The 20,536-nt window shown below is 45.4% G+C and overlaps 1 protein-coding gene across 9 annotated transcripts in view; it reads left to right on the forward strand.

Moving 5' to 3' along the window:
- The window catches only part of ADARB1 (adenosine deaminase RNA specific B1), a 1,064,814-nt gene that overhangs the window by 721,172 nt on the left and 323,106 nt on the right, over nt 1–20,536 (forward strand). For all 9 annotated transcript variants that reach the window (XM_069615858.1, XM_069615857.1, XM_069615861.1 and 6 more), the window contains one exon: nt 13,640–13,669. In XM_069615858.1, coding sequence (XP_069471959.1) covers nt 13,660–13,669 — 10 coding nt within the window. In that variant the 5' untranslated portion in view covers nt 13,640–13,659. The remainder of the gene's footprint in view (nt 1–13,639; nt 13,670–20,536) is intronic.

Genomic DNA, 20,536 nt, shown 5'->3' on the forward strand with positions numbered 1-20,536 from the left:
CTGACATACCCTTCCCTCAATTGCTGTCCAGAAGTAGAGTATGTACTGATTTTGCAAAGTTATGAGTCGCAGTGCCCGTAATTCTTCCTTGATGCACTAAAAGCTGACTTGGATGTGTTCACGAAGAGCAAGAGTTCATACCTGGTCACCTGCAGCCATTTGGCATTTGCTGCTGCTTGGATGCTAGGTGCGAGGAGGGAGGTGAAAAAGTCTTGCTGTGGCTAAACAGCCGATATCGATCAGGAATGTCTGCTAAGGCTTGTGATGATGCTGTTGAGCGGTAGTTGGACCTGTTCCTTCGTTATCACTGTCTGGGATTTTCGCCATCAAACATAGTCTCCAAGCTGTCTATATATAGTGGTGAAGGGGGACGCAAGGGGCACAGAGGAAGAAGGGGGCATAGATGTAATTTTGGGCATTGGATGGGCCAAAATCAGGTGCTCTTCAGAGATCACCAGGATGGGTACACGAAGGGTAGAGAGACTGTACACACATTGCCAGGCTGGAGGCAACTGCCTGTATGCATTCTGTCCACAGATCCAAAAGTTGTCTAGAAGGGCAGCTGTACCTCCAGCCAAATCTGCAATGCGTACCATGTTACTGCAGTTCTCATTTGTGTCAATGGGCACCGTGCCATCGTCCTTAAAACATAGAGTAAAATGGTTAGTTAAGTGTCTGTATCTTAACAGGTTTTTCTGGCTCTTTCAGCCATGTCAGATATGGCAAATGATTTCTCCATACTGTCCCACACTCTGATTATTTGTGCCACCCCTTTTTCTAAGAATCCCCTCATTCCTCCAGCTCTGCAACTCTTCACACCTGGCTACTATCGATTTTTAGAAAAAATAGCTCCTATCAAGATCAATTGAACTCTTTGAGCACATCTAATATTTTTGTGTTCTGCCCGCTCGGCCATTGGACAATTATCGCCACTCAGTATGATTGATGCTGTAATTAACTGCCCTTTGAACTGCTCTCGAACCCTGCACAGGGCTAAGTGCTTTAGACATAGCGCACTAGACGTAGCGCATATGCCACCTCTACCTCACTCTGGGTAAACACCCTAGGAATGCCAGAAGCATGGGGGGTGAGAGCAGATATAGCAATATCCTATGAATCTCTCTCTCTCCCCCCGCCATACCATATGTTGTCAGCTGCAAAGCATGTGCATTCATTATGGGATTTGACTTATCTAAAAAAACTGTTATCAACATTTCTTCTTCCACTTAACATTTTCTCCTCAGAATTCAGAAGATTAGATAATTTTGAGTTGTCTCCATTCATACTTTTTGTCATCTTCAGACATGATGACCCAAGGACCACAAATAAAACACAAAAACATTCATTGTTACACAAATCTACAATCTTAAATATTCCCTTTCTTATACAAAAATTATTTAAAATCCAGCTTTTTTTCCCCTTGCTCCCCTTTGCACTGAAATGAACGGGGTGTACTTAACATCTATGCCTGTTCCTATGCAGGGGAAGGCTGCCAGTATCCCTTAGAGTGCCTTTGAGGTGGATCCAGCTCCTATTGCCCTCCACCATCACGGCAAGTGGAGTCGCGTAGACCAACGTATGCGGCCCATGGAAATGCTGCTCGTTCCAGTGACGCACGAAGGTGCGAATGTAGACCCTGTTCCCAGGGAGAAGCTGGATTTTGTGCTGATTGTCAGTAGTTTCCCCACTTTATCCTGTTGTCTGTCGGTGAGAAGACACAACCTGTGATGATATAATCTTAACACTTTTTGTTAATGCTGTAAGATATTCCTTAAACTCCTCCCCTAAGACTACTGCAGTCTTTTGTGTATTTGATCTCATAAGTGTAGGTGAGATAGGTGTATGTAGCCTACGCTAAGTCACGATTACGTGAGGGTTCAAATGGTGGTCTTTCCCTGGGTGGTTTCATATGTAAAATAAAACTAGTGGGCGGCAAACCAAGATTTATTTAACTCTGCACACAATGTGGCTAACCGGGCCTTAAGCACCCTGTTAAGCCTCTCCATGAATCTGTTGGCCTGTGGGTGATACACTGAGCACAACCAATGCTTTATTCCTAGCAGTAAAGTGAGTTCTGTGAACAAGGCTTTAAAGAAGTGGACCCCGTTGTCGGATTTTAGATTTTCACTAATTCCCTACCTGGGAAATCTCTCACCAGAACTTTCACGTCTGAATTAGCATCAGGATGTGCGCAGGGACCAACCTCAAGCCACGAGGAGAATTGTGAAGCCACCACAATAAGATAACTGAAATTACTGTGCCTCATAATCATGTCCACAAAATCAATGTGCAGATCCTTGAATGGACCACAGGTGCTGGGCAAGACCCCCCCCCCCCTTACTGACCTTGTGGTATTTCTGGGGTTGAACTCCTTGCACACTATATAATTCCCTACAAATCTACTTACCTGTTCTTGTAAGTTAGGGATAAACCAATCCTGCTGAGATTTGTTGCCGAGAAGCATGTGACGGGTAATGTAGTTGCTCTAGGGCCAAATGAAGCAGCTCTACAGGCATTACTACCTTCCCTGTCACTTCCTGTCTCCAAAACAAATCTGTGGGTGAGAGAAGACCTCCTCTTTTTCCAGCGCTCATGTTCTTCTCGAAGGGCTTTCCCTTGTATTTCTATTATCTGGAGCATTAGGACTGTTGTGAATGGGGCTGGCCAATTGGACCTGTTGGGACACAGTTTCCTGTTTCTGCGGATCTGTGAAAGGAACTACGCCAATTACTTTGCTGCCTTGTCTGAAGCATCATTTCCGAGAGCTTTTGAATTAGTGTTGTTAATATGGGCAGCACACTTCACTAGACCTATCTCTGCTGGCAAGGTTAACGCTTCAATCAGCTGTGATAGCAGGGGACCTGTCAGACTTTCTAAATCCTCTTCTCCGTCATCTTGATGACCCAGAATGTACAATGCTGGTGACGTGCGCACAGTCAGAATAAACAGTGACTGCCTTCCCCTTACACATTTCTAGCTCCCCCCCCATTACGTGCCACCAGTTCTGTTGCTTGTGCAGAGTAGTGAGAAGACAACAATCTCTTCAGTCTGACCCGGTACTCCCCATCCACAAGACTCACAACAGTTATGCCTGTATTCCTCTCACCCGTCTCTTGGTTGATGGTCGAAGACCCATCAACAAAAATCATCTCACCCCCCTCCAGGGAATCCACTTTCACATTCACTCTCTTCTTCTTCTCCCTCATACGTTGTACAATCATGAACAAAATCCTTAGGTTGCACCAGCTCTGCTAGAAATGTCGCAGGATTTCCTAGTTGACATTGCACAGGAAGAATTTGATAAGATGACCTCATACCCTAACACTGAGTAATCAATGTGGATTTAGATTTTTCTAGAATCCCAAAGACCACATGCTCTACGTACAATGTTACCAGGCAAACCATAGTAATGATTGAAAACTTTTGAATTGCAAAAGCTGCTGCTGCCAGAGCGAGCTTGTTCACAAGGGAACCGTCCCTGCATCACTGGGTCTAGAAGTCTGCTGTGATACGCTAAAGGTTTGTGGCCCAGCGATGTTTGCTGGGTTAGGACCGGTGTCATCATGTGAATGGGAATACAGGAAGAATGGCTTCTTGTAATTTGGTGTTGCGAGGACCAGAGCATTGATGATTGCAGTCTTAAGTTCCACAAAGCAAGTCCCCATTTTCTCAGACCACTTTGTCGGACTTTTGGCCTTCTGTGCTTCCTTTAGTGCTTCCTCCAGACCCTGCAATGAGGAATTTGCATAACTAGAGTCATCAAAAATTAATGATCTACAATAGTTAGAGCCCCATAAACTGCTGCATTTGTTTTACTATGACTGGCTGAGGTGCATTCTGAACTGCAGTCGCTCTCTCTGGCTTTACCTTCCTTCCTGCCGGTGATATTACTTACCCAAGTAAATTACATCAGTCTGACAGTATTGCAATTTCTCTGTCTACTTTGTACCCCTTCTCGGCGAGCAGGGTGAGGAGGGTTATTGAGCCTCCTTGACACTGCTCCTCTGAAGTGATGCAGACTAATAAATCATCCATGTACTGAATTATGTTACTGGACACATGTAAATTCCCCAAATCCATCTGAACCACCCTGTTAAAAATACTCACATTCACAGTACCTTGTGTGTTCAAATCTCGGACCACGATATGTAAACATTGTGATGAACTGAGAATCGGGGTGTAAGAGAACAGAGAAGAATTAATGTTTAAATGGGCCAACCCAGTAGGGGTGTTTAGAGAGAATGGTGGCAGGATCCGGTACCACTGGAAATTCTGCCTCAACAGTATTATTGAGGGGGTGCAAACCCTGGACCATCCTCCGACTGGACCCCTTCACAGGATAGATATCCGTATTGCATGGGGGCACAGAGGGTTGTATTACGCCTTGCTTTAACAACTCCATAATGGTCTCATAAATCCCTTCATCCACTTCCTTGGACACGGGGTACTGCTTACCCCGTGGTAATATCGCACCAGGTTTCAATTTTATCCTCACTGCTCTGACACTCCTTAGCAGCCCAACATCATGAGGATTGCTGGTCCGCAAATGGTCTGGCACTTTTCCCAAATCCTCATTCCAAAACGGCAATGGACTTCATTCATTCACGGTGCGTCACCCTTTCTCAACCCTCATGCTGGACTTGCTTGCATCTTGTACTCATGGTGACCCTGAATCATGCTGTTCCCATCTTCATCTTGTATCCTGGCTTGCAACATTGTGTTACTACTGACTTCTGAAATTGTATTCACTCTCCCATCTTGCTTCTCCATGCTTTTGACTGCTAACGCTATGTTCTCTCCCACTTTCCCTTCTCCCTTTTTCTATCTTCTCCCCTTACTTTCTTCTGTGCACTTACTCTATCAAAATTGTCCCTGGCCTTAGTTTGATAGCAACCTCGTCTGTCTCCTCCCCCTCTCCTTACTGGTATTTTCCTCCCCACCCCCCAGCACTATCTGCTGTTTCCATTTCCTTCCCACTCTCCCCCTCCCATCCTTATCTAGGTCTTAACTCTTGCACTATCTGAAATGTCGTCAGGCCGAGTACGATTAATTTCACATCCTTACTGTTCATGGCTTGTAAGAATGTCATTGTATTTTCCCTTGTTCCCTCCCTTGCCTTGAAGCGCTTTGAAACACATTGTGGATAGGCGCTATATAAATAAACTATCATATCATTATCATATCATTCTTAACGATGAGCACGGTCTGTGATACTTTGCTCTATCGATATCTGGCAAGGCACCCCAGTTTCAAAGCCCATCTCTCCTATGTCTTTATTGTCTTCAAACAATTACTCATCAGACACAGCCCTTAACGATACGGTCGGTTCGATACACAGAACAGTACGCCACTCTCCACCTTCCTCATCTGTGCCTCAGAGAACCACCCTCTTATTCTTAATCATTACGGCCCCTAAGAGAATTTTAACATTGGCATCTGGCTTTACTTCCTGCGGCACATGAGGCAGAAATAAACACTCAAATGGTCCTCAACAGGCCTGATTTCTGATCCCGGGGACCCAAAACAAAACCATCACCCCATAGAGAAACAATGCTGTATGCACGGGAACCCCCAAACCGCACTGTCGCTACAATTGGTCTAAAAACGTGCTGCTTCCCTTACTGGATCGAGCCCTCGGTTTGAGCGTGCAATACCTTCCTCCATGAAGGCAATCGACATTCGAAACTTTCTCAGGATGTCCCTTGCAAAAGAATTGATTTTGATTACCCACCTTGATACAAATATTGTTATTGTAAGGAACCGACAGTACAGCCCTGTGTGACCATTGTTTTGTCTGACAAAGGGAATTCACCTTCCTTAATAGAAGACTTGGTAGCTCCTGTGTCAACCATGAATTAAAATGTTTGGTCACCTTACTATCTGGGGTTCTGTCTCCTGGATTGGTGGTAATGGACAGGACTGGACACATTAGAGATTCATGTTGGCTGTCCCAATCCTGGTTCATATTAGCACCTGGGAGAGAAAAAGGATTTCCCCTGAAAACACTTGCTCCAGTGTGGTCCACAACTGTTCCATGGGGTAAAGGATTCTTGTGTGCACCGATGCTTGTGCTGGCATGGTTGGTGGTATCCCGAAGGTCTGTGCAGACCCAGTCACTGGGTTCTGTTCAACCCGTGCCTGCTGCAATTGCACAGAGTCTGGGGCATATGACGGTGTTGGGGCCTGCATCTGTTGAGCTCCCATAGTACCTGTGGCTGTACACGACAATCCTGTGACACGTGTCCCAACCTTCCACGCGACCAACACTGAATCCCATAAAATCCTCCAATTATTTCCTGTTGACCCAGTAAACCGGGGATCCATTCCTCCGACCCTGCCAAATTACCCACTTCCCCGTGACAATCCTCCTCTGCCCATCAGAAACCATCTGATTGGCCTTGGACCGGAACATACCCGTCCACCCAACCCTGCAACATGCTTGGTTCACTGTGTCCCTGTTGTCCCGTTTGCCCCTGCTGCCCTACCATAGAATTTGCAATTACTGCCCCTTCTAAAGAAATCTTTGCCAATTTCTTTTACATTCTCCCTGTCTTTTTCCTGTCTTCTCTTGCAAAAATGCACAATGTCTGCCTGGATTTCTGGCCAACACTTGGCCTCAATCCCTACTACTTTATCCAAATCATGCTGGACTTCTCCTATCTTCAGCATGTGGTAAAGAATTGACAAATTCTTGTCCAAGCCATCTCCCGTTTCTGCCCTCCAAATCTCCTGAATTAATTGGATGTATGCGGCATGATCATCATTCAATTTCATCATCCTAGCTAAAATCGAATTGATATCAGGCTTATCGGGATACATAATCCGCAAGGCCCCCCATACCTGTGCCCTAAAATTATTAAAAGCTGCTCCATCATGGGTATTTGTATCCAACTAAACTCCTGGACACCCCAATCTTTTCAAAGCTTGTTTGGCCCTTATCACATTCGGGCCGTGAATAAGCTCTTCATGTCCCCTATGGCCAACATGACAACGGCAGTATTTATTTATTTATTTATTTGGATTTGTATTGCGCACATCTGCCCTGGGGCATCGTGGCGCTGGTCAGGTAGGCTCACTTAGTACATGTCATTTCAAGATGCATACTTTACAACAGGTAGGTGGTTTGAGCGGGTTACATAAAATAGTTACAAGTGAAATTGATACATACTGTGGTCACAAAAACCAATATGGACATTGTTATACACAGATGTCACATACAATCAATATGGAGAGAGCAGATCGGAGTTAGTTGAAGAGGGTGGTTTATAGCAGTTTGCAGAAAGCTTGGTATTATTTTTCGTTTCCGAGTGCCGTAGGACGTTCCAGTTTTTTGGAGCTAGGTGCTGGAAGCTGGATCCCCCAGCTTTACTTCTTTTGAAAGTGGGTACATGGGTCTGGTTAGACAAGTGTGATCTGGTGGGTCTGGAGGACGCGATGTGGGTGATCCTTAGATAGGGTGGGGCGTCAGCAGAGAGGCATCTGTGAGTAATAGCCATGGATTTGAAGAGGATATGTTCTTTTATAGGTAACCAGTGGGCCTCTTTTCTAGCATGGGAGATGTGTTCCCTTTTCGGAATACTCAGGGCTGCTCATTAGGCATTGTTCTGAGTGACTTCTTCAATGCATAAATCCACTTTCCCGTCCATGCAGTGAGTGAAAGGAGTGTCTTCATCAAGTTATTCTAGTACTTGTGTGATCACGGAACATTATATGCCCTTTCCAGAGCCTTCTGGAAAAACAGAAACTGAGTTATAACAATTTTTACTGTGGCTTCACCCAGCTCTCCCCACCACTTACTACAGCCATGCAAATACCCTGGCTTGTCTTATGGCTCCCTGGTGTGCTTTCCATCACTGCTACTGGTCAGGAGGTAGGGTGCCTAAACCCTGCTCTCCTTGCTCAACATCCCATTGTTCTCCTCCTTCGTCTACTCTGGCTACTACATCCCCCAACCCTTCTACAGGCACAGAAGCATAATTGGCACTACCATAGGGTGCCATCTCCCGTCCTCGGTGCTCAAAATCTGTGCCTACGGCAGCATCCCTGTTCTCCATGTCCACCTCAACCGTTTTGATAACCGAGTTGTCCAATCTAACAAGAACCTGCCCATGTCTCCACCTTCCTCCTTCTACAGCCCTTACCTGTCTTCTCACTTCCGCTATTCTTCTCACTGCTACTGTAACAGTACTACCTCTTCCTCTGCTAGCCATAGTGCTTCCTTCATCTTTTCCCTTTCTTGCATGTCTAACACTCTTCGTAGCCTATCCTCTAGTCTCGCAGGAAGAGGCCTAACCTCTTCTTTCTCTCTTTTTCAATCATTCCTCTTCTCTTCTGTCAGCCTCACTCTTTCTTGCCCCTCCACCCTATATCTGCTAACCTAGCAGTCGGGGGGAGTTATCCCCTGCTGCTCTGTTTTCAACCTCTCTGTAGCCCTAACCATTTTAGGAGTTACCCTTCCACTTTCCTCAAAATCCCAGTTCTTAGAAATCGTAACTGATGGAGGCGTTACCTGTGTCCATCTTGCAACCACTGGAGTAGCTGCTGGGGAAAACGGTGGTACGAACTCAGGGTCTGTGTACCCCTCTGCGGGTGATAACGAATAGCACCTATATGGGGCTGGTGCAGAAGAATTTACTGCACCCTTATTTTTTGGCCCTCCCTGCTTTTTTTTATACATCCTCCATAATTCCAAGACATTTAACTGCTTTTCTAACTTCAAGTCCTTATGCGTTGTAGTTAAAAATGTATGCAGGTTCTCTAATATCCCTGTACCATAGGACCCCTCAATAGGCCAAGAATTTATCATTTTCCCCTTACTCTCCCGCAACCATTCCCTATGATATTTTAAAATGTTCGCCTTATGACCGGGCAACACATGGCACAAATGATTCAACTGAGTCTCCATACTCCAACCTAAGTTATCAATCAAAGAAAATAGTTTCACAACAAAAATCTGATGCCGAACCTGCTACACAAATAAATGTTCACCCAAGAGCTCCCTCTTTACCCTTACCCAATCCCTTGGTCACACTTCAGTCATTCAATGTACTCGCCTATGTCACAATTACCTCACCTCACTTCACGATTTAATCCAATTCTACTTCTCACTCAAACACTGAAGACAGCATCTTATTAAAAACATTAACCAGACAATATTTCTGAGATATCCCCACCACTCGAGCATCAGAGGGGTGCAATGCTTTCCACTACAGCACTGCTGCTCTCGCTCTCTTCATCACTAGTATGATTTTCTCTATTACAAAACCCGTCTTTTCCTGACTACAGGAAGTTGCCCTTCACTACTTCAACTAACCAAGAAAATCGAGGTGAGGGGCTCTGCCCGCAAGGCAACTACAAAAGAATGTCAAGGCCTACTTCAGAAAGGTATCTATGCTTGCACGTACCCTAAGATACTATCCCACATTCAGATGAGGGTCCAGCCAACCATACAAGCAAACAAACTAAAGGGTATCAGGACAAGCTTGTCACTGGGTGTGCAGTGTAATGCACCACCTCACACCTAAAATCACAAACTAGGTACAAAATATATACAAAGGACTTACAACCGAGAACAGTTCAACCACTCTATCAAAAAAGCATCCACTTTTGATCACCCTGCAACCTCACCTAATTTCACACCCACATTCCAAGTCTACCCTTACCCCAAAAAAGTAAAAAAACTTAAATCAAAGAAACAACCCCTTTTTTGCCCCCATTTCCCCCTTGCTTTACACCCCCAAACATTTACTTGCGTGAACCTGAGGTGCTCCGATGTGGTGCTCAGTCAAATAGCTCTGCAGAGCTAAGCCACAGACCTTTAGCCAATATGGCATCCGCAGACCTCTTTTTCACTGTCCATGGAAGACTGGCCCCACCTCATGAGATGCTATAGCTCAGGGGTGTGGATAGAAGACCCCCAACGTCTTGGAATGCCTGGGCTTGTACCATGGCTCACCAAATGTGGGGATGGGCCTTTAATCACCTTAAACCAAAACACGCCCACCATTCAAGAAGCAAGTACACAGTTGTACATAAAGCAAGTTGATTGTACAAAGCTCGAGGGAGCAGTTAGATGGTGTTGCAGGACCAAACTTGCCCAAGTGTCAACAATACAACATCAGTTGGCATCTTATATACTTTTTACAAGCACGTGGGATTAAGGCTGCAGGGTTGTGCTTTCCACTTCTACTGCCCAGGAGCACCACCGTATGCAGCGGGGCTAGGCCACTCCTCCTCCTGCTTCAAATTCTCCCGCACTTCTCGCTGGGGCTGAAGCCTGCAGGTATTAAGGGCGTGGGTGTTGAGCGTCCGCTGTGCTCGGTGATGGTAGGGGGGGGGGCGCAACGTCTTTGCATCCTGCGTTTGTGCCCAGTATTGCATTGTTTAACAAGGAAAGTGGAGAGGGGGTTGCGCTGAAAGGTGAGGAGAAGTGACGGGGGTAAGCCCTCTTGCTTTAAACTGCCTCCCTGATCTGTCTGATGTTACTATCAAAGGTTCACCCCGTATCTGTTCCTGTTTCCATTTGCTTATCCTAGTTACCATAGCAGCCACGACTGCATCGGAGTACATGGCTCCCCCTCCCTTCCCTTATACCCACAAACATTTCCTATGTTCATCCCATTGAAGAGGAAAATATAGACTGTAAAGCGGAAGCTGCTGCCTTTTTCATTAGGTTCGGATCTTAAAATACTGCCTCATAGCCCTATCAAGCTCACAGAGGACACCCGTCAGCTGATAAAGGAAATAAATCACTTCCGTGGGAGCACTGTGGATGTTTTGAGTTGTAAAACTGCCATCTCCCATGAAGAGGCTACTCGTAGAGAATGTATGCAGCGGTAGGGTGCCTGATTCACTCAAGGCTAACTCGGGGAGTTGTGAGACACTTACACCTACCTTTGCTGACTTTACTGCCCTAGAACCTGGCACTGTTGTAGTCCAACATCCACTTATACCCTCCAGCTCTGACTGAGCCAATGGCCTAATTTAATATTGCTCCGTTCTGATCGACAAAGAGTGCAGCGTCTGGTACCCTTCTGAAAAGGATGCGGGGGGAGGAAGGAGGATCTGTCAGCTAAAACCCATTTATCAACATCGTCTCCAAGTGAGTCTAAAGTCAATAAAGATGAGGTGCAGGACACGCACATTGAAAAAGGCCACCAGTTCAGTGTTACTTTGGGTTGCATCCCAACTTCCATCAGGATACCTGCCACTCAGACCCCCTCCCTAGCCCAAGTTAACGAGTGTACTCGAACTGTCTGTAAATTTGACTTTGTTTTAAGAGAACTGGATGATATAAAAGAGCTGCTTATTCTTATACTGGAAGATCGTCAGGGAGGTGGTGCTACGTGGGGGCGTCAACCAAATCTGGTGGCCGCTACAAGGGCTCCTCAGTCACCACCCATTAAAGCATAGGTCATCCACCTAGTGGCTTTTATTCCTTGGCCCTGGCTTGACCCTGTCAGAAAAGAGGCCTGATGCAAGCTGAGCCCACTATCTGTTCCACTACCTGTCCTGATATTTTAACCCAGCAGGAAGAGAACGCTCACATTTACTTATGGTTTGTGCATGTGCCTGGAAAGACAGACTGGGGCTCAAGAAACATGCCATGGGACGACAACCATGGTCAAGCGGCAGGTCATGCGGCTCCTCCATCTGCCCCCAGGAACACCAGCTACAGTGGCCCAAGTCCCCAACAACACCAAGTCCAGAACTGTGAACACCCGAGAGGTCTATGTGGGGGAGGGCGGTTATATTTGCATAATGGCCCTAAACGTGCTCCTGACCAGTTTGAGCCCAGAGATTCCCTAAACAATAAATGCACACATTGGCTTTGAACGGGATGGCCATGCAAATCTCTAATTTGAGAACATTTTAAACTGTACAAGGTTCTATCAAAACAGGGGGCGCTTCCATGACACTATTTGTATTGAACTGAGGGATTCCAGGGTGGCCAAAGGAATATCGAGAATGGTCACATGACAAAGTTTATCACCCAGTTTGATTGTGATTAGTGCACTCTCCCGACTCAACCCCCCCCCCCCCCCTTTCACCGAATCAAGGTCCCAGCTTACCCCACTTTCTGGAGCTAATGTAGTCCCACCAGGGAGAAAACCTGGGGGGACTTTTAAGAGACATGGGGTATTTTACTGTACAGCCAACTAATTGACCCGCCCTGGAGGCTTTGTCACTAGACCTGGCACGGGGGCTGTTACCACTGTTGACTTTATTTTTTCACAGTTCAGAAGTTTGACTGACAATTTGAGTTATTATAAAAGAGTTTTTGTGTGTTAGTGTTTTATTTCCAAGTGTTTCAACTTATTAACTGTTTTAACTGTTTTTAAACCCTGTAATCATTGAGCATTATGAACTTTTGATACACAAATCTTTTCGGCTGGTATAAGCTTTCAAGATCTTTGAGTCGGATATGGGGAAAAGGAAAGCTGGGGATGAGGAAAGAATGGGGGGAGGGTGGCAAAGGGAGCTAAGAAACCCAAAAATGCTAAAAAAAAAAAGTGTAAAACTGGGACGACCCCCCCCGACCCCATAAATGGGTAGCGATTTCCAAACTCATTTTACATGGTCACAACCCCCCAGCCCCACCCCCAAGCAGTGAGTGACCAGTTATTTACTTTGTCCTCCACATCCTTTGCTGGTCTCCACCCATTGTCCTTGTTGTAAACATTATTTTTCATGCCTTGTGCTGGTCAATATGTAGCGGTTTATAACCTAGGTCACCCCCAAAGCAGCCTCGTCGAACAGCGCGGCGTGTCATTTTGGTGGACGCTTAGTTACAATTGTTTCTTCAAACACCTAATTGTTTGATTATCTGAGCATTTCATTTGAGTGCTTAGAGTTGCATGAATGAGTCGTTTATGTAAATGTTCCCATTAACTGTAATGGGTGATTGTTACTTGCGCAATACTTGTAATGTATGGAAATAAAGCGCCCATCAATCTTGTATGCATAGCATAACCCTATGGATGATTTCTTTACGTAAGGACTGTTGCTCATTCCCACTAAATCCTTTTTTGTTTTTGTTCCCGGTACCTCCCAGTGCCATATAAATGGTCCATTACTGTTGTTAAATCTGGCTTTTTTGTAATCGGTCATCTGGGCCTCATTGTTTGATGGGAAGATCCAGAGATCTGCCTACAAACGTTTGGATCAGATGTTTAGATTGTTATCTTAAGCATCGGTTATCCACCCTGAAGAGGCACAATTGCAATCGTGACATGCTGGAATTTCTGGAAGAGGCACAACAAACCAGCTTGAAGTTCCTCACCATGCTTTGCAATAAATCACTTGATGGGCACATGCTTCCTTGAATTCGTTGAAATTTGGTCTCCTTTATTCCACCCATGTTATGCTCCTGTCATCATGTGCATGCCAAGTTTCCATAACTGGTACTTATGGCCTTATTCCTTAATGCATGTTTGTCTTGTATTCCACCCAAAACCGACAGCTGTGATCTCCTCCAACATTCAAAGCCAACACCATTCACAGCATTGGCACACTTTAAATAGTTGCATGAGAATTGTACAAACTGGGTTATAGTGCAAAGTATAAACGGCTGTGTACAGAGTACTTTTATGATACTAAGATTTAATATGTGACCATATCCATATTCTTTTTCTTCTAGGCCCCACGAGCACCAAACTCATGACTGAAGGTATGCATTTCAATTTCTTCCAATATGCAATCACTTCTGGAGCGGGTTAAAATAGTTTGTATTAAGTCAGAGTGTGTATTGTTAATTACTTTTCGAGATACAGACAAAGTTTTGTTGATTCAGTTCAGTTAACGTTCATGGCCGTAACATAGCCTTGGTTACCATGCATGGTGCTGGGCATTGAACATCAAGGACATATCTGGTTATTCTGCAACTGGCATATCTGGTTATTCTGCAACTGCAACAACTGTATTTTAAACCGTGCTTAAAGCGTGATCGAAAAGGTGGCCGCTCCAAGGATTTCATAAGAGGTGTGGCCTATGCTGTGAAGTGATGTGGCCCAACCAAAATTATTCTGTATTTTAAGCTTTTTGATCTTGGTGGCCCCACCTTTGCAGTCTATGTAAATTCATAATCCCTAGTATTCCACTCAGTGCTGGAATTGGGACAGATCTCCCCAGATTCCCAAATCAAAGGAAATGAGAAGCCCATGCTGCTGTGACTAGCGGTCACCAGCCTTGGAGGACTAGCTTCCGAGCTCGGAAGAACTCTGCTCCTTGTTACAGACTGAAGCACTTTAAGGTGCGAATCATGTGTAATAGTTAGAGACACATCAGTGAGTGGGTGTTTGGGTGAGAGCCTAGAGCCCTTATTGTGAGGCACGCATGCTGCGTTATTAGAAAGGGGAGGGTTGCATGACGCCTTCATGATGTGATGACCATGGTCTTCATTTTCTTGGGCTGTTTATTTCGGTCGGGATAGTTAAGTGTAAAACTCCTGATATTCTTTCCACTTGCATTACTGCTGGTAATTGTAGGTTTCCACTTAGGATGGGGAAACACTGCTACAGTAATACAATCATTTGTGCACGTTTTTACAAGGCTAACTTCAATGGGATTACCCAAAACCCACGCCCCAGACAGTACTCTAGAGCGTTTTATTCCATTTCCAGCACTGGTTCCACTTACAAATCATGATCTCTGTGAGCCTAGACGCAAGGAGGCAATGTCTGAATAGTTCTGCTTTGTAAGCTAACCCCCTGTCTTAAACGATTCAAATATTTGTAGCACTAACCTTTTAATATGGTCACAAATGTATGTATTCCCAATATTGCAAGGTAATTGGATCCAGGCAAAACGGAACGAGCTGAGGCATATTTTTCAGCAGCACAAAATCAGATTTGGTGAAGTGGGGCAACTAAGATTGGAACCCATGCTTCCTGACTTCACTGTCCACATTTCCTACACACGTACTGTGGATTTGGGTGGTAATTATTGCTAAGGGGCTCTCCTTGCGAAACTTCTGGACAGAGCAAAACATATTCTTAAGCTATTTTATTGGTTGAATGTTGCTTGCTATACTGTGGTGCACATTGTGGGGCTTGGGCATTTGCCGTCTGTCCATAAAACAGCAACTCCATGACTGCAGAGGAGGCCCAGGTTTGCAACGCATAGTACACAACATACATTAATTTGCAGCATGAAAGATCAGCAGTTTGTTTTTACAATATTCGTGAAGTTCTGCACTGGTAATTGTTTGCATTTTCTTCCAAAATAGAGCAGAGAGACCTCTGGTAAAGTGAATAGGGTATTGTAGACGAACACCTCGGCTGCTCATCTCTGCTGAAAGGAAGAAACGTAAAAAGGGCTAGGGCTAGACTTTGGTCTCTTTTAGCAGAGTTAGGGGTTCTGGGATCCAGGTGGACTGTGTGCTACTGCTGTGCACAGTTAACATGTAGCCCTGGCACGGGTTAACTTGCAGTCCCATCTGCAATTCCAAATGTACGCAGTTGACGCACAAATCACCTGCTGCGTCGGTTACAATTTGGAGTATCTGCACCCTCCTTAAGGCAAGTTCACTGATAACTGAAACAGTACTTCTACACATCAGTGGTTCCAGAACTGAAGGCCTGGTAATGGAAACCTTGGCAGAGGACATGGTGCTTTCCCCATCCATTCCCTCAACAGTTAAAAGCATGTCCTTAAAAGTCAGACATCTGAGGGTGTAATTCAATTTAAACCTCTCTGCCTTTCATCAGATTACATACTTGTAACGATCACCAGTTCCTAATGCTAAGGAGGGACCTCCTGTTGCTCAAAATCTCTCTGGTTGAATTCAGTAGAGTTGAGTTGGTTGTTGCCAATCTAGGCTTTTGTGACGCATAAGCACCTTAAGGTATATGTCGCAATCGGGATTCAGGCCTTTCAATCAAGAATTTCCAGTTTGACCATGGTACCTGATAGCTGTTGGGAATCCACATGCACCTCTGAGTGTCTCATGCTCTGCCCGCTCTGTCGGCACCCCACCTACCTAGATCAGCTTGCCGTACTTTCTAGCCATCATCGTTGCCCCTTTTGCAGCCAAGCTCTCTGCAGCATCACTACTCCTGCCAGCAGGACTGAAAAGAGAAGGCCTATAATCACAATGGCGCCTGGGCAGCCATCTTGCAGTTGCTATGTCTGACTTTAACCCTAATTTTATTGCCAAACAAGGCTCAAAACGTAGCACCTACCCTGACAGTTGTTAATAGTGCCCTTTACTTCTTATGCTTGTTACTTTGCTTTGCTATGGCTCTTAAGATTGGCTTTCCCACAACTGACTGCCTGTGGTAATGTGCAGTAGTACCCGGCGTGCTGCTAGCATGCAGAAAGCAGTGCACTGATTGGATAGTTTCCAAGCCTTACCCTATGGTAAGCCCAGAGACGTCCGTGCCTGCGTGCATAGTCCCACGATCCTGCCACAACTTTTCCATTCTGGAGAGGCTCCCATGGAAAGGGAGAAGGGACTACATGTATTCCATTCTCACTGACCTATGGCGGGCATTTTTTTTGTTTGCCTTTTTTCTTCATTTACACTAATGGCCACCATGGAAAGGGAGAAGGGACTAGATGTAGTCCCTACTCCCCTTCCATGACGGGCAGTTTCTTTGTTTACTATGGCCACCACGGAAAGAGAAAATGGACTTCGTTATCCTGCCTGTGGCAGCCATTTTTTTTTCTTTTACGTCTGCGGAAAGCAACACTACGCTTGGGCCTGTAACTATGGGCCATTACCTTATTCGGTAACGGCCTACAGGTTCAGGGTTTATTGCCTAAATAATGCTTTCAATTCTGTACTAGGACGCTCAAAAAGTGTTCCGAAAACACCAGAGGATCAGGATCCAAGCCCCCATATTCTGTCTGAAATCTAAGCAAGGCAGAACACATCACCAGTATTAAAACGGATCCATTGATCCCATGTCTCTCCCACACCCTGTAATATCTAGCCAACTTCTGGTCCCGTAATGCCAGTCTGGCTGCTACTTAACCATCTCCCATCGAGCATTGCATAAAACCGGACCTCAATATCTTCAAAACAAACTAAAACCCTATCGCCCCCCTCGCACCCTAAGATCAAGCTCAGCCGGCCTCCCAGTCATACCTAAGACAAACTCAGTCAGATTAGGCGGATCATCATTCTCAGCCTTGGCCCCCACCCTGTGGAACTCACTCCCACCCCACATCCGCCAAACTGAGGATTTAACATCTTTCCGCAAACTGCTGAAAACGTGGCTCGTCCCCTAAAACCAACCGGTAACCAAACTATCCCAAACAACGTCTCAACGACACCAACCCAACAAACTACCTGAGGCGAGAAATTGACAGCTAATAACCGCGAATATAAACTAGAAAGACAAACAGAATTAAACGAGTAAAGTAGATCAGAACAGCGAAGCGGATGGAACGATGAAATAGTTAGAATGGATGAAGCGTGTTGAACAGATGAATGCACTGAGTGAAAGAATGCATGAGTGGAAGAACAGATGACTATATAGATTGAATAAGTGTGTAAATCGAATGAGTACGTACATCGGATAAGTGTATAGAATAGATGAACATGTTAAGCGGTTGAGTGTGTAGAGTGGTTGAGTGTAAACGGTTGAATGCACTGAGTGGAAGAATGCATGAGTGGAGGAACGGATGACTACATAGATCGAATGAGTGTGTAAGTCGAATGATTATGTAGATCGGATGAAGGTAGTGAATGGATGAACATGTTGAGCGGATGAACGTGTAGAGTGGTTGGGTATGTAGATCGGACAAGCGCCTATGGCGGATGAGGGCATAAATACTGAGAAGAGAATGTAGAACTGATGATTGTACAGAACGTATGAGCGTGTAGAGTGGAGGAGCGTGTAGAGTGGAGGAGCGTGTAGAGTGGAGGAGCGTGTAGAGCGGATAAGTGTAGAGAGCAAATGAATTTATAGAACAGGATTGCTGCGTACTCGCAAACGACTCTAAGGGGCTGATGAGTGCATATTAATGTTGAATGCGGGGAAAGCATGAGTGCATAGAGCGGATGAGTGCATAGAGCGGATGAGTGCATAGAGCGGATGAGTGCGGGGAGCGGATGAGTCGAATGCGCGGAAAGCACGAGTGCATTGAGCGGATGAGTACCGTGAGCAGATGAGTACCGTGAGTGGATGAGTACGAGGAACTGTTCAGTGCGGGGAGCGGATGAGCGGAGCAAGTGAATGAGTGCGGGAGTGGAGGAGTGGAATGCGTGGAAAGCATGAGTGCATAGAGCAGATGAGCACATAGAGCAGATGAGTGCGGGGAACGGATGAGTGCGGGTGAATGCTGCGAGCGGGTGACTGCGTAGGGTGGCTGAATGCGAAATACAGGGGCAGACAGGGTGCATGTATGGGGCAGTCGGGAGCGCGCGGGGCGGACTGGAACGCATGAGTGCTTCGAGCAGACCGGAGTGTGTAGCACTGACGGGGACGCATGAAATGAATAAAAGTCCATAGAATTGCGCGACGTACATAGTATGGTCTGGAATGCAGGGAACGTTTGAAAGAGCATGTAACCCATCATATCACACCCCATGCTTACTCTCTTCTTTACACCACCACTCAACTAGAACACAGAGATACTATGACACCATTCGGTATAACTGTTCTCATACCAACACCTCTCGCTCACTCCCCATCACTCTAAGTAAACACTGCTGGTTACACACCCGCCAGCCAGGCGTTCTCCTCAGGCCTAACGCAGCCACAATCGGTCTGGATAAATCCTGCCAGAATGAACACATACCCCTGATATCAACCACCACACCTACCGCTAAGAAGCAGCTATTTCACGAATACCGCACCAGCTGCACACATACCCGGTGCGCACACGCGCCGTTGACTCTCCCTACTCTCTCTACTGACCTGAACTTCGGTGCCCAAGAGCGTTCAACCTACCAGCGGCTTCAGACCATACCAATGGTATATAAGGCGCTATATAAGTGCAAAATAACATAACATAACATAAGAATGTCTGATTGTAAACCAGCGCATCAAGTTCACATGCGTGGCCAACTGGACACCCTTGAAAAGTCTTTCAAACAGACCTGCACAGGGTTTAGTGATCCCGCTATCCCCAACTACTTAACTATATGGAGGTGTGAAAATCCCTTTCCTTCTAAATGCTGATGAATTGCAGAAGATTTGCACGTTTTAGGTGCATCTGCCATAATTGTGGGACCTGCACCATGACCTGATTTCCTTCCGCTATTCAAAAACGTCATACTCCGCTTCCTACTCAATCACTGGCCTCAACTATGTTGATGACGAATGTGAGAAATGGGACTTGACGTGCTTATTGCCACCATCTCTGGGGTGAAACAGGCTTCCATACCATGGATCGACTGACATTGAACACTGGCAAGTGGATGTTTTGCACCATGGTTTACTGTTGCAAATCTAATAAGCAGCAAAGATGAGTATCTGAGAGCCCTTTTAATTACACTTGACCAATTTCACATATGCGCAAACTAACTAACCAAACGTTAACCCTTTGTTTGCTACAAGCACTAGTGAGAAATCACCATAGAAAGTTATGACCTCAAGCTAGTTTTTTCATTGGCTTTATCCTTATCTGCCTATATTGGGAAGGAGGCAAAAAGGTCTGCATTATCTTTTTTAGGATGTCCCCAAAAGGATACGAGTGTTGCTAGTGACGTTTGGGGCTTATAAAATGCTATTTAAGAACGTCACCAGAACTAGGAATGTGCGCAACAATCTGATGTCTCTTGGGTAATCCATCAAGAATGTGAATATTTTTTATTGAATTAGCTATTTTGTGGCTTTACAAAACATTTGCAGTTTTCACTACCTCGAGTAAGTTACTGCCATCAGTACAGATCTAAACACATTTCCAAACCTGGAATCAAACTTTCCTACGCCGTCCCATTGCATTCCCCCAAAGGTGCTGCTTCAAAAAGTCCCTTTGTGTCTTTTAATCAGTTATTGTTTATTTGACTTAACATATTAAGTTCTGTTTTTATGTTAAAAATGTAAAAACATTTTTACTACTGTATCTCTGTATGCTCTCAGCAAGTTTGGCTCTCACCAACTCTCCAGAAATATGGACTCCATTCCCTGGACTTTTGTGTTTTTTTTATACCCTTTTTTATTATAATGTTTTAAAGTATCTCTGTCCCCTAATCGGTAGCAGCCGCATTCTGTCGCTTGATGCCTCACTCCATAAGAAGCCGTAGTGTCTTTTTTTTCCTTTTATTTGTAGTGATTTTGGAGTGCATCTGGTAGTACAGAACAAAACAAAATACAGTAGCATTTGGATCAACTGCGGCTCAAAGCTATAGAACATCTAGAACATGTTGGGTGCAGAGGCGCTGCCAGAATTGTCGAATAGCTAGGGCCTGAAGCTAATGTAGTTGGGCCTGCCGCAGTGACATTAACATCTGCGCTTCTGAGTGGACATTTACAGATTTTGGGTGGGACTTGGCTGCTCAAGCCCAACCCTGTCTACACCTCTGGTTGGGTGCTGTGTTACACCGGTAAGGGGGGTGGGCTGAGACCCCATGGAAGCAAGGAAA

The sequence above is a fragment of the Ambystoma mexicanum genome, chromosome 9 (assembly GCF_040938575.1).
Source record: "Ambystoma mexicanum isolate Mex_15411 chromosome 9, UKY_AmexF1_1, whole genome shotgun sequence".
Lineage (NCBI taxonomy): Eukaryota > Metazoa > Chordata > Amphibia > Caudata > Ambystomatidae > Ambystoma > Ambystoma mexicanum.